The sequence below is a fragment of the Chaetodon trifascialis genome, chromosome 15 (genome assembly GCF_039877785.1).
Source record: "Chaetodon trifascialis isolate fChaTrf1 chromosome 15, fChaTrf1.hap1, whole genome shotgun sequence".
Lineage (NCBI taxonomy): Eukaryota > Metazoa > Chordata > Actinopteri > Chaetodontiformes > Chaetodontidae > Chaetodon > Chaetodon trifascialis.
The window spans coordinates 16,602,792-16,617,922 of record NC_092070.1 but is presented as its reverse complement, the minus strand read 5'-3'; the positions used below and the strand labels follow the sequence as shown (position 1 = coordinate 16,617,922).

Below are 15,131 nucleotides of genomic sequence, written 5' to 3'. Positions count from 1 at the left end.
GATTGAATGTGCGCCAGTGTTCATTTCTGCTGCCTTTACGTGCTAACCGTAAATTCAAAGCTAATTCTATTCCGAAATTAGCATACCGGTATAACACACATGTAACTTCCGACAAAGAATTACTCTCTTTAGGTACCATCAGTGTTGTCGTTGCGGTCGTGTTCACTACTCTTCACATACCTGATGCCATAGCAAACTGTACTCTGTGCTCTGTACTTCAACTAGTGATCAATTTTCCGAACGCACTTAAAAGCATCACTGGTCGTCTTTGCGCAGCCGCAGTACCATGTAAACACAACTGCCGCGGTTGACTGAGGGTATAGATGTGACTTGCAGCTAGCTAGCTTGAACTAAAAAAGGTGTAATTTTACTCGGGCTCTGGTGCTGAGATTGTTATCAAAGAAACGAAGCGATATTTTGCAGCGCGTCCTCTAGTCAGCTAATTAAGAGCATCAGCCAGGGACGATAGCTAGCAGTGACGTTAGCTTCTTACTGTTACGCTAAAGCGTTTGGGACTAGCTTGTTAACTAACCTAACGTTAGCTATCTTAATGCTAGCCTGTTGACGCCCGATCTTTGTGTAATTTATTAGCCAATCATCGAAAGTGTTAGAGTGGTTAATGAGATTTGTTTTGTACTGCCAAAATGGCTAATAGGATCACATCAATATTCAACATAATTAGCTAGCCGGGCAAGTTTAGTTTGCTAACTCAGGTGATAGGCCATCGACTGACAGGATACAAGCTAACGTTCCGTTAACAAGTGGATAACGCCAACTAGCCGCGTCCTCCAGCATTGTCCGAACAAACATCAGAAGAAACTCGTCAAGACTGATTTAGTGTCATCATATGTTGACTGAAAACAGGTGAGCTACAATACTTAATGTAACGCTAACTGATCAAATACTGCCTGAAGCAAATGGTGGAGTAACGTTATTGTGGCCTACATTAACCCCTTACAGCTGCCATTAAAGAAAATGTTGGGCTCTGCTAACAAACAGTCGGGCTTCACACATGCGAGCAGTAGCAGGTCGTGAAAGGGTTACAGTAACGATATATCTATTGGTATATATGCATCTGTGTTTTAATGTCTGTATATGCCTGCACCCTAACAGGAAACGGCAGCGCAGTGGTGGTGATGAGGAGAGCGGCCACCTGGTGCCCCAAGCCAAAAGGCAGAGCAGAGGCCATCCTCTGTCTCCTGAGCCGGGCCGGGACGCCTGGGACTCTGAGGTACAAAATCAGGGAAATTAAAACACAATACAGAGGAACCCATAACAGCTGGATGAATCCTTGTCTCACACTGACTTTTCAGTAGCAGCAGTTTTTGGTAGATGTTACATTGATGCCTGTAGTTCAGTCAGTGGTAATATTGATCAAGCAAAGGCTTAATGTCAAACTGCTCTCACACCAGCATAATAGTTTGTTTGAACTGCACCAAACAGGTTGGGTTTGAAAGAACCCTTAATTAAAGCATTGTCATACATTGCCCCAAAACATGTCAGATGTAAGGCTTTGAATTTCTATTCATAGTTACTTTAAAACTGAAGTCTGTATATTTGTGGATAGTGACTCGCCTATCTAGGTAGCGCACTGCTAATGTTGACATCTGCTTTTCAGTCATCCAACAGCGAGAGCAGCATCAGCAGTCCAGAACATGCAGCTGGGACCTGCACCAGTCAGTGTGTTGTGGGCCCCTGCAGTCCTCGCAGCTCTGGCGACTCCTCAGAACTTGCGGGCCCCACAAACCTGGTGTCCTACCTGCAAATCAACCGCATCCTGAAGCAGGCCCACTTCCAGAGCCTGCAGAGCCGAGGCCACCTCAGAGACACATGATGACGTGGTATGTGTCTTTGTCAGCCACCAGAGGACTGAGTCCCTGAGGCCCTTCAGAGCATCACATGCTGATTCACTTCACTCAGCTCTTCCCACCCATCTCCAGTTACTGTGATATCTTACAGTTCTGCATAACTGTGGATGGAGACCAGCTCCTGGTCAGGTATCTGGAGGGGGTTCATCATTCAAAAAATCAAAATGATAATCATTTTAGCAATAATAACTGTGTGATCAACTTAAACATTTGTTGTGATCCACTTGATTTCTGACCAGTCTGGTTTACATGCTGCTCTCTGAGCATTATTGTGACTGAGTGACGATGATGAATCCCTGTGTTTTGTCTTAAATGTTGTATGAAAACAATGCTACTGTAGCTGCAGAAATGGCAGCAAACACAAGCTTAGGCCGGTCAGTGTGACTCGTTTAGTCTCTTAGTAGGGTACGTGGGTTGTATAATGCTGAATCTGATGTCTGTGTAAGTACATGGACCAGTCTCAGGGAGGATTTGCACTTGTCTTGGACTGCTCATTTACTTTCATATTCAGACAGGGACTCCTTTACAGGGACATACAGGTGCCATGGGTGTTAACTTGACCAAGGAGGTTATGTTTTCTGTTAATAGAGTATTTAAAAGATATTTTCCAGAGACTTCAGTTAAATGTAGTAGAGAGTCAACCAGGGAATTTTGAACATTTAACTTTCCATCAATTACTGCACTTACCGGGGTATAAAAAAGTGGCACATTTATTCCGTATTTAGCTGCCAGTTGTTGTGGAACTGTTGTTCCTGGTGCAGATTAAAATTTTAGAAACATAGTTGATTATTAAAATAACTTGCAACCTGTCATCAGCTAGAATTTGTAGGTTTTAGTTTTTCATGATGACATAAGCATCTCTTGGTTTTTCGTGATCTTGACATAGCCCAGTCTGTCTTCTCATGATCCTAAAATGACGCCGTAGATTCTAACATACTAATAATCATCTATAGTCTGGAGCACTGCCAAATGTCACGATCGACGTCATGTTTGACATCAAAATTTAACACCAATATTATTGTAAACTGATGCAGCAACAACCAAAGGAAGAATCCACGTAATACCACTATAATATTCTCCTACAGAGAGTGATGGTGCACCTGTAAGTTATTAAACAATATTTGACCTTGGACACAAAGTAATATCAAGTAGAAATTGCTTTATGTGTATGGACTACAGATGATCTCATCTGGCATATCTTTTCTAACAATAATGTCAAATCAATCATGAGATGACAAAGCGTATTAGGTCGAGATCATGAGAGAATCATCTGGAATTCTTTTATGAGATTAGGTCAGACAAGTTAATCTTATTTTTGTGATCATGGAAAAATGAAGTGATCATAACCAGCTTCTCATCGCCACAAAGAGACAAACAGAATGATCGTTACACCCGTGAACTCTACAACCTTCCAGACTCTCTCAATTGTGTGTGTGTGTGTGTGTGTGTGTGCGTGCGTGCGTGCGTGCGTGTGAAGGGCTGTTTGACGTAGCGTTTGAGCATGTAGGTGGTGGGGTGACAGTACAACCTTTTAGGAACAAAAAGACATTCCCCAGGCTTTGTTTGCAATATTACTGGAGCCACTAAAATGCTGTTTTAATCGTGGACAAGCCTTTCTGCCTGTGCACTACCGTTCAATGGTTGCTGTATATGTGTCCCTGTGCACTGAACATCCAGGTACAAGCACTGACCGTGAGGCTGTGCGACGCTCCTTTTTCTTAGAGCGGGATCGGTTTTGCTGCTGAATCCTCATCCCAGGAGTAAGCTCAGCTGTTCGGTTTTATTTTCTTTTTCAGACTGGCGTGTCAGAAACGAAAGCATTTTGAAGATGTGCTTAATTTTATTTTATTTTTTTCAATGATATATTTTTTGTATTCAGTAATGTACATGACATAAACCTGACATTGACTTTTATTTTGTTTTGTTTCTTGTAAATACCCCGTCATTTCAAAAATAAAAATTGTTTTTGAACAAAGACGTTCTTCACTCTTTTTTTTTTTTTTTAATTTTTTAAAATCATATCACTCAACAACGTGATGCTACTCCTGTGGGGAAATACCCATAAGCTTTGCACACTATGTCCAAACAGGAATTCCCCGCATCCCCACATCCTCCCTTTTTTTTCCCCCCTCCAAATGTCTGATAATGAATGACTCCCCATGCATTGAGACCATCATTAATGAGATATGACCTGTGTCTAACTGAGGAGCAGTGAAAGGTTTCTTTAATTAGCACACTACATGTCCTTGTCTTGTCACAGACGCAGTAACAGATTACATACATTAATGCACCACACGGAACCACGGTTACCTTGCTGGCTACTGTGGGTCCTCATTACTTGCTGCCTCTGATTCCCTCGCTCCACCTCTACTAAGTTAGAGAAGACGAATGAGCCAATGACAATTCAGGATTAGAAGTCTTCCTGCAACGTGGCGACGTAGCTCTGTCTCCTCTCAGGTGCATTCCCTCTCATTATTCTGAAAGGCAGCTACCATACATAGCAGCATACTGAGAGGGACAATTAGTGAGTCGTAAGAGAGCCTTTCATGTCGGCATCTGAATTCTGGACGGCCTTTTGTATCTTGAAGCAAACATCACTTTAGAGCCAGGCAAGCTCTCTGTAATTAAGGTGGTGAGGATGCAATTAGCAGCATCTTGGACAAATATTTTCAGGGTGATAATCCAAATTTCTCTTTGAGAACAACATTACTGCATATTCATTCATATTTACTCCCAAAAAATACCAATTAAAGAAAGCCTCCATTGTACTTTTTGAAGTGTGGATGTTAAGTTATAATGCTGTAAAAACAGTCTGGATAAGACATGGCAAAGTAAGTGTATTTGAAATGCAATGAGTGTAATCATAGGACAACAAAACTGCTTCTTTTGTAAAATTGCTTCTTTTTTGGGGGTTTAAAAGATCAACATTTTGCTAGAAAAACGTTTGGACGCATGTGCCGACACCATTTGATTGCATGTCATTCGGGGGTGATGGGATGATGGGTATTTACGCAGGAGAAGGACTAAAGTGTTACTCATACAAGCACAGTTTTGTTAAGAATAAATACTTGCGCAGTGTATTTCTTTCTGAACAGCAGATGTTCTGAGTCCAGATGTTCATGTGAACAGCAGTAGAGGGCAGCACACTCTGAGTGTTCGCTGGACACAAACTCTTTTCCTCGCAGTCTGAATCTCATAAATGCGGCGGAATTCTACAGCGGGATCAAAACGTGTGGCCTAAGTAGAAGATTTTTATCTTTAATCTGTTTTCACACACATGCGGATACACACACACACATACACACACACACACTGTCCTTTCCGGGCAGCACACAGATATGAAGGTGGGCGGTGATAAATGGCTCATATCAGTTGAGTGGAGAGGCAGGAGAGAGTTAAATGAACTGTCCTTGTTCTGGGGTCTATGTATGCGCATACATTGTTATATTTTTACCGTGGCCAGCGAAAAAAATCTGGGTTATTCTGTGGCTCCTTTTCTTTGTGTCCTCCCTTGATTCCCATCTTTCCTCAAAGGCAAAAGCACAGCAAACATCAGCCACACACAACAAACACAGACAATCAGACAAACTACTGCACGTCTTTTATTTATCTGTCGGCGTCCAGTTCACCTTCAAGAGCTGCAAATTAAAACAAAATCTCTGTTCGTAATCGCACTTGTCCGAGATTATTGTGCACAGATGACAAGACAAACCGGCCACAGGACAGTCCTTCAAGTGAGTGGCTTTGGTGTATGTCGGGGCTAAAGGAACATCAGCAAGAGTGAGCTAAAGCTGCTCTGGTCACCCTTGCCTCTCTTTGCCAGACTTTGGCTGAAATGTATTTGGGCAGCTGTTGCCTAGCATGAGATGGTGATTGGGTTGGCATCGAGTATACTGCTTTCCCTCGCCAGCCAACACAAACATCTGCTTTGCCTCCCCACCACCATTTCGCCCAACATCAAACAACAAAGCTCGTCTGCTCTGTTGCCCCCATGGCCATCCGAAGAATTAATGACCCACCAAGCACATTAGCGGTGCCCTATTGCCCCGGCTCGGCTGGAGCGGGGAATAGGGAAAGCCGTGGCATGCGAACAAGGAGAGAGAAGGGTTAGTGGGTCAGGATGATAAAGTACTTCACAGGTCAGGAATTAAGATGGATGGATATTCAGGTGATATTGGGATGTTTACTGCATTTATGCAAGTCTTTTTATCATCCTACAGTAGGCCTTTGTCATCAATTTTCCAGGCATGCTGACAGGTTGAACAAGTCCTGTATTTCATGCAGTATTATAGTTAGGAACTCTGTTGCTCCACCTGGTCGCAGAGCTCAAGCTGAGCACAGAGGTTGTTAAGATACAAAATGTATGGCTATGAAGGCGCAGCACTCAAACTGGAAAGACCAGCTCTTGGGTAGAAACAAAAACTTGAGGAGGATCTTCCTCCTTATCCTCTTTGAGCCAGCCTACACCACTTCTGCGAGCGCTCACTCTTTCCCCAACTGTTGCTGTCACGGTGTGGGAAGGAGGACTGGGTTATCTCAGTGACTGTAGCCTAAACATGCTGCCCTCAATGCAGCTGAGAAACAGTCGTCATTTCCATAAGCAAAGGAAAGCAAACAGTGCAGCCACTCTCTATAGAGCTGTCTGCAGTGTTAATGCTTTAAACGGACTGAGCCGAGAAGTAAGATAACGGACAGGCTCGGCACGCTTGGGTCAGTGTCTCCGGTTCCACTTTACGGCCTCCCTATTCAATTTCACACAATGCGCTCCGGAGACAATGTACAGTAGAGTGTTTTCATTGCACAGCAAAGTTACAGTCGAGGCCCCGATCAATCATAATAAATGTTCACCCCAGAACACAGAGCGACGGGGCTGTGAGCAGTTTCTTGTCCCACATGCAGGCCATGAACGTTGCTCCTTTTATGGTGCCTTGTGAGAATATTCCCACACCCCGTTTTGCATTTGCAAAACGAGATGTTTACGTGCTGCAGTTTTGTCCTGTTCCGCCGTCAACACTTACAGGCTTTCAACCCCGAGAAGAAGTGCAATAGTTTAGAGAGAGTCGTGCTAAGTGGGACTGCACTCAGCGCACCACCGTATAGACCGCTGTTTTCTAAATGGCCCCTATTAACTGAATGGGAATCGGCTGCACTCAGGCCTGCGTTGTTAGCCCAGAGAGGACAGGCTACATGGCTCACACAGCCTGGTGTCGTCTCCACACGGCTGACCTGCCACACAGGCATGTTTCATCAGCGGAGGACTGATATGGCGCCGCTCACAGCCACCGAGGTGCAATTTGTTGCATTTGGACTATAACTGTCAGGAAGAGATATACCCTCACTTAAATAGCCGCCCATAATCTGCCCCTCTCCCTGTATTATCCTAATTGAACCCATGGGCGGCCAATGCCATCAATAGCTGAGCTCATCTGCAAATTAATAAAACATGGGCCCTCACCAAATCTATGCTTGTGATAGAGCTTGAAGCTACTTAGACACACTAAAGGACTGAGTGTTTGTGATTGTTATTATCAAAAGAAATGGAAGCACAATAAAATCGTTCTCATTTTGCTTTTCAGCAGTGATGAGCATGAGTTCTTACAGCTCCCGTGGTCCTACGTGTATTCCCAATGAGCTCCTCTTCCTCCTTCCTCTTCAGTAATGGAAAATGCTTATTAAAAACCATCGAACGCCATTTACCTAAACATGCTCTCGCAGTCCCCCCTGTAATGTGGTGACGTTAGATCAGCTTGAGGCTTTGAGGAGCAGATTCTGACTGATTCAACAGGTGATCCCCGCGCAGGGTGTTTTGTTTTCTCCTCGCTGCTGACTGCTGCAAAGCCACGTGTTCCTTGGTCAGGACTGAGACATGCTGGCACCATCAACAAGTGCCACATCAGCACAAGTACAGGGGGGCTTTTGACTTTGTGTTTATTTTGACTGCCTGGACTGACGCCCAGCGTGATGTGGGAGACGATGAAAGAGGTGGCCATCATAATAAGACCGAGATCTTAATAACAACAAATCCTGGAGGACACTAAAAAAGCAGCCAGAGGTTATTAAAGACATCTATCATGTCTGTTGGTCTAGTCGTCACTAAGTCACCATCCCTTCTCTCCTCCCCTCGCCCGGTGATGATCGCTCCTCTGTCGAACATGAAGGCAAGGATGCCGCGACCGAACTTTCTCCCTCTTTTTCTCTCCCACACAGCTTTCTCTCGTGCAGTCCCTTTGTTTTCACACATACAAAAACCCAAGGCAGACTTTCAAAGACTGTGACCTCCTACTGTTCCTGCAAAAGAAAGGCCAAGCCCAAAGTGGCATCGCTCTCTGAAGGAAGGTAGGACTCCTCCAACATCAACACAACGTACCTGGCCTTGAGTGCACCTCAAAGCTTTTGGTCTACTCGTTGGCTTATTTTACAGCGCAGACAGTGTGCACTGATGGAAAAAAAAGAAAAAAAAAACACCTCTTAAGACATAAAGAAAGGAATGCTGTAAAAGCTGGAAGGCCATGACAACTTGATGAGCCATCAAGACCAACTGTGAACAACCAGAAACATGGAGAGAAAAGGCTGACATCACAGAGCTCGGGTATATGGAGTCATGGATATATGGACAAAATAGAAAAACAAACTGACTCTCCAAAGAAAACAGTGACTAATGCTTGGACAGAGTATTGTTTGGGCACGCTCACGATGGCTGAAACACCTCGATGCAAAAGTGAATGATGGTGCACACTTGTCTATGCTGGAGCGGTTACAAAGTGGGGGGTGTAAAAACAGGAGTAATCATCAAACCAGACGGGAAACAAGTTCCCATGAACACTATGTGCACGAAGACGAGCCTTTTCATCTACAAAGCACTGATGGTCTTTAATAACACACATGATTAAAGAAGAAGAATCAAAAACATTTTGAGAGCGATTCTCGTCTCTTCTAAAACTTTGCAGTAATTGTGTTGTACACCGGCAATCAAGGCGCCATATCACATCTTCCGTATTTCGCTAGATTTCAAAGGAAAATATTGCACTTTTAGCAGAGCGCTCCGCTGATTTTACACAAGAGGTTTCATGTCGTGAAGAAGTACAACTCAGCCTGTAAAAACAGTCGTATGATGTCTTCCATGGCTCTGAGGGGAGAGCTTTTGGAGCTTGGCCCATACGAGGAACAGAAAGTTAGAGGATGTTTCAGCCTTTATTTGGGAGCTATATGAGAACATTGCTGCTGTATTCTCCAACAGTTGGTTAATTTAGCTTAGTTTAGCTTAGCATAAAGACTGGAAACAGCCTGCTCCGTCTAACGGGGATAAAAAGCTGCCCAGTGGTACTTCTAAATCTCCCAAATCAACATTTTCTGTCTTGTTTGTTACAGCGTGCAAAAGTGTAAAAATGAAAGTTTGTCAAACTGACTTGAATTTTTACATTTAATTTGTAAAACTTATCACTTATTGAGCTTTCAAGATGCTTACAGTTACATTTCAGTTACCACTGGACAGAGCCAGGCTAGCTGGTTCCCCTCGTTTCCAGTCTTTTATGCTGCGCTATGATTAACAGCTGCTGGCAGTAGCTTCATATTTAACGTACAGTTATGAGAGTGGTATTAAACGTCTCATCTGAACTTTTGCTTTAGCGGAACCACTTACATCTAACCACTGAAAAGATACTATGGGATATGATGCATGTCGGAGTTGAGATTTTACAAGTAGATTGGCAAATTCTGCATAATACTGAAAAAGACTTTCCTCACAGAGATCGTGGTTACTTTAGATGAATGGGAAGGAGATTTTACTTGAATACACCACATATAATTTCTGCTACTAGGTGTCTCCCAATTAAAACTAAAGACAAAAGACTAAGAGCTTGATGATGTCATCAAGTTGTCGTGAGTTGTTGTCTATATTTTGAAACAACCAAAATTGCAGATGGAAATGAATGATCGTGCTCCATCATGAGTGAGCTATACAAACAATAGTAAACAATAGAGTGAGTGGCTAGCTAGCTAGTTTGCTAACATCTTTCCTCACTGTCGAATCATCAAGTGATAGCAACTAGAGGGGATATGACATCAGTGACAGACGACTAAATGAAATGCACCTTGAATAAACTCGCGGATTTCTCTGGGTTCGAGAAATTTTATATATTATGCCTCACAAATTCTTTCGTCGTATTGTGCAGGCACCGTCACTGCGAATGACGTTTTTAAGACCGAATCAGATCCTAGAAACAACGCCAGAAAAGAAACCTAACACAAATTTACTTCAAGTGTGGCCTCCTTAAAAGTACAGTATCATTTATTAGACTGTCCACATTTTATTTAATGATTTACTCTTTCCAAACTTCGGTGGAAACATTATATTTTACATCCCTTTGAATGTCTTGTGTCGTGCGACAGAGGGTAATGTCGACTTTCATTACTGGAATGGGAGTTTTGAAAGAGTAAACCTTGGAGTTTCTCCAGACTGCCTTGTTGAAGTTTGCTCTGTTGATTAACTTTTTTTTTTTTTTTTTTAAAGAAGTCACTCACTGTCATTGTCACTACTCATAAAAAGTGGAGCCCAAAGGACATTAAGTGGAGGATTTATGGCCGCCATATATTTGAGTGGACCGCTGCTAAACCTTATGAAGTCTCTCTTGGCACTGTAAGGTTTTGCTTTCTCTGTCTCGCTCTGTTGGTTTTTTCCCTGTTGCTTCAGAGTGCCTACAATTTCCCTCTCTTTATTTTCATTGGCATTTAAAGAGCTCGGTGCTCTGTTGAATGTACTCATTCAATAGTGAGCTTTTCGACACACACACATACGCATGCACACAGATACATTAGAACACACGCGCGTGCACACACACAAAGAAAGCAGCTGTGAACATGCAGAGAGTAGACCCTGACTCTCCTGCTCAATGCCACAGGATGTAGGAACCCAGCAAGTTTCAGACACACACCGGGTCTGAAAGCATTTCTCCCTGTCTATGCTTGTCGTTGTCGGGGGGCATTAATTGATTGGCTTGGTTTCTATTCCCTTTTGTGAAGTGGCTTTAGTCCTGGCTTTATGAAGGTTGCTGAAATCTATTCAGACCATTCTCTTTGCCTGGTGGAGCAGAGCACAGCGGTGGAGCAGCCGCTGTCTCCACCTTTATTGGTGGAAATCGCCCTTGCACATTTTAATCTGCTATCTCCCGGGGTCTCATAACACTTTATAGCTTTATATGTCTCATCAGGTTTTATATTCTGGGATCAGACAAAAAACAGCTTTTTTTTTTTATTTCTTCAACCTTCTCTTTGGCTTTTCAGTCCCACATTTTTTTACTTCTTAAATATTTGAGCATACAGAAGAATCAAAAAAGACACCCTTGCTTTAACACAGAAAGGTGTATTGTCAGCTTCTCAAATTCACCTTATGTGACTCCTGTGTGTGTGAGTGTGGATCCACTGATGAATAGAGGCAGTCTTCAGGACAGAACTGACCGCACATGAGATCAAAGTGTTCTTGTGCAGCAACATTTTATGATCTGCTTTTTAATGCAGAACTGTGACTGTGAAGATGCTGAAAGTCTGTGTACACCGTCCAAACTATGTTCCAGTAATTAAACGTTTAGCTGTTTTTCCTCCTGTAAAACAGCCAACATTCACCTCGAGGCTATCAGGAGCTACAGTAATCCTGACGGGGGGTAATTGGAGAGGTGGGTGTCAGAATCAAATCATCAAAAATAGTGACGTTACTCACTTTGACTCATGTAAGCCGCAGCTTTCAGTGCCTGCGTCTTCTTCCTCCTTTTTTTTTTTTTTTTTTTTTAAACCAGAGTCACACATGCACACACAGTAACAGCTCATGCAGATGGTCCTATATCCACATCTGGCAACAGCTGGGGTTGTGAGCACATCTGTTCCGTGGAAACAGAGAGGGTTGCTGCTGCTTTAATACTGACCTTCCCTTAAATATTTTCACTTTTTCAATCCGCTGTAGTACCACAGCAGCCAAAATCCAACACCAGCGGGGTTCTCTTACGTTCCCCCCCGATTCAGACAGAATGGCCTATCAAGCTCGCCCGAGGGGAACAAACGTCTGTCCAAATCACATCGTTTACACTCTCATACACATCGTTCCCCCTCCTCCTTTGTGTTCTTGCTTCTGTGACTCCGCTGACTTTCTTTGGCTTTCCTCCTTTGTTCTTCTGCTTCTTTCTTGTTTCTCTCTCTGTCTACTCTTCTGTCTGTCTCCTTTCCCTCCTTCTTATGTCCGCATATTATCGAGGCAGCTGGTGAATCGCCTTGAACTTCTGAGCTCTTCGGACAACAGACAGCTAAGATCAGCAGCTGTGTGTGGGAGACAGACGTCAAGTTCTAATTTCTATGGCTGCAAGGGTTGGTGGTCATTTTGTTGACCCCTTTTGATAACATCTTGCCATCAGAAACCACCTCTGCATCTCAGTAGAACAGATCTATCTCTGTCATCTTTATAGGGCATGTGCAGGTGGCAAAATAGATGGAAAAGATGCAAAAAATGTTTGAAATACAGCCCGAGACACATGGCCTGTCTCTTACTCATTTAATTTCACTCTCCCATTCTTCTTTTTGCAGATCCATGAGACCTATTTCCTTTCTCCTCCATCACCTTCTACTTCTCTACATCTTACTTTTTACTTGCCCCATTTTGCAATCAATCTGCTGTTCATCTTATCTAATGAGCTCATTAGGGTGTCTTAAGCAATGGTGATTGATAATAATGGCTTAGAAATGTCCCATTGATTCACTTCTATATCAGGCCTGCAAAGTAAAGGCTCTCTACATTAAAATCATGGGTCAACGGAATCCTCTCTCCTATCCATTGCCTATGTCTAGGTGACAAGTTCTTTGTTTTCAATGCAGCTGCCCCTCCCCCACGTCCAATTCGTGATGAGTGAAACTGGTTTGTAGTTAACACATCTGCTTGGCTCGGTAATACACATCTCTGGAACAAAAGTGTGAAAATGCATTACCGCTCAGGGGGTGAATGACTCCTTTGCAGTCTTTTTCCTTCAACATGCTTAAATTCCACCATATTTTACATGTTTACAGAGACCCATGAGTGAAACCGAATGTTAACAGTAGACATCATATTATTCCAGCCAATCAAAACAAAGGAGATGTGTTACAGTTGGTCAGTTTGCTGGAAGTCTTTAATTTTTATGGCTGGGCTTCTTAACAGCCATGACTGATGGAGTCATTTGACTTTAAAGCTGTAGGAGCTGCTGTCTGTAATGCAGGCAAGTTCGCGAGGCGACTGGCAATATGTCTGAGGATATGCTACAGCTTTATGTATGCCATTTGTGTGTTTGCATTTGTATGTGTGTGTGCATGAAGGAAGGAGGGAGAGAGCGATGGAAAAGGAAAGAAGAGGAGGGGGGGCTGCTAATGATAATTTGGGAGGGGGCGTGTGTGACAGAGTTTGCACCCACATGAATAGCGCACAGTCAGCATGCAAGCTCAAATCACTTCAATAGTTTCACATCAACCAATTTAATGGCACAATCCCGGCCAGTGAAGTTTTTATTCCAAATCCTGTCCATAATCTAATGGCCTTTGAAAGTCTGCCACTTCCCCCTGGCTGACAGGTTGTGCATTTGGATCTAATTGAATCCATTTACATCCTGCACAAATGGAAAGCACATGGAGGCCTTCCCACCTGGTTCTGATCAGCTACCGAGTTGGGAGAACCACACTCTTCTAGGAGTATGCCTAGTGCCAGCAGGGGATACACTACACAGCGCAGTGAGGAGAGAGGGAAGAGAGAACACCTTTTGATATTACTCTTGGCTCTAATTTAATTCAGTTTGAGTTCACTTACTCGTTCACATTTCCGTGTCTTCCTATCTGTCTGGCAGGCTGTGGTCTTTTACGGTTGTGTAATATTTTACCACAAGGGGGAGTCCAGCAATACCCACTCATGCTCAGTGGCAGCGTGTGTCTGCTAATGTAGACCCAGGAGCATTCATCTACTGTACAACAGAGAGGAGCAGAGTTAAGCTTAAAATTCAGAATTAATACGACTCCATGATGACATCTCCTCTGATTTAATGTTAGATAGAATATTAATGCACTCTAGCCACCACATCAGTTGCACAAAACATTCACAGGGGGTTGGCAAAATATTGTAACCTAACAACTAATTAAATAATTAAGTGAATTAATTGCTTAATTAACGTTTCACACGCTGCTACAAAGGTGTGGAATATTAGTTTGAAGGCTAATTAGCAGCATTTGTCAGTAAGTAAAATCTGACAATCAACACCTTTGAGTTTTCAGAGTGACGTGAGGAAACTGGCAACTAAGACACCTCCAAGCAGGACCTGATCGTCTGCATGTGTTGGTCAACTGGAATGAAATGAATAAAATAAAATACCCCTCAAGAAAAAACAAAAACAAAGAGCATTTCATTCCCTGCACTGTATGACCGACTCTGACAAACTGCACCAACAGCTGAAACTAACAGCATGGACTTTGCTAATAATTAGCGTGCAAATTAAATATTATGCATCAGCAATGTTTTAGATGGTTATTAAGTTATTAAAGACTCTTTTGTCACGTACTTTCTTGTGCAGTGTTTGATTTGAAGATCAGTACTGTTCTCATGTCAGCTACAGCCAGCAGCCGGGTAGCTAGCTTAGCACATAGACTTGAAACTGTAAAATCACAACACATAATCTTTATTATTATTGTTTTTGTAGGGATTAGAACAATGAGATATAACGTGTTAGTGAGTGAGCTTTAAAGGTGCTGATAGGCAGATTTTTCAGCAAGGCTACCTGTTTCCCCGTTTCTGGTCTTTGTGTTAAGCTAAGCTAACCGGCTGCGGACGATGGTCTCATGTTTGCCTTACAGATGTTCTCATACAATTCCCAGCAAGAAAATGAGTATGTGCATTGTGAAGCGCTATTCCTTTTTTTTAAGCTTATATATTATTTGAATGCAGCATGTTGTCTTTGAGATACGGTTGTAGTGCCATGAATTCTTGCAGATCGGAGTCCTTGTCTTGGGTAAAATGTTCCTGTATGCTGGAGGGTAATGACACGTGGACACATGTTTTTGAGGATTTATTTGAATATGCACCAGAATGCAGGCTTTGTACATGGCTTCATTCATGTGCATCTGCAAATGGAAATGGTTAATGAGGGTAACGGGTAACATCGTGACCTTCATCGGGTCCCCCTTGCAGTCCATCCCAGCCCCACCTCACACCACATCTGGTTTGACCATCTCCACCCCAAACCCCCGCTAGCCACCCCCGCCTGCACCTCA

General features: G+C 43.1%; 1 protein-coding gene across 1 annotated transcript; it reads left to right on the top strand.

Moving 5' to 3' along the window:
* Nucleotides 1-292: 292 nt before the first annotated feature.
* On the top strand, nt 293-3,835 carry LOC139344159 (protein VCF1). Its single transcript, XM_070982118.1, has 3 exons — nt 293-864; nt 1,114-1,231; nt 1,619-3,835. The coding sequence occupies exons 1-3, from the start codon at nt 848-850 to the stop codon at nt 1,832-1,834; spliced, it is 351 nt and encodes a 116-aa protein (XP_070838219.1). The 5' UTR covers nt 293-847; the 3' UTR covers nt 1,835-3,835.
* The last annotated feature ends 11,296 nt before the right edge of the window (nt 3,836-15,131 follow it).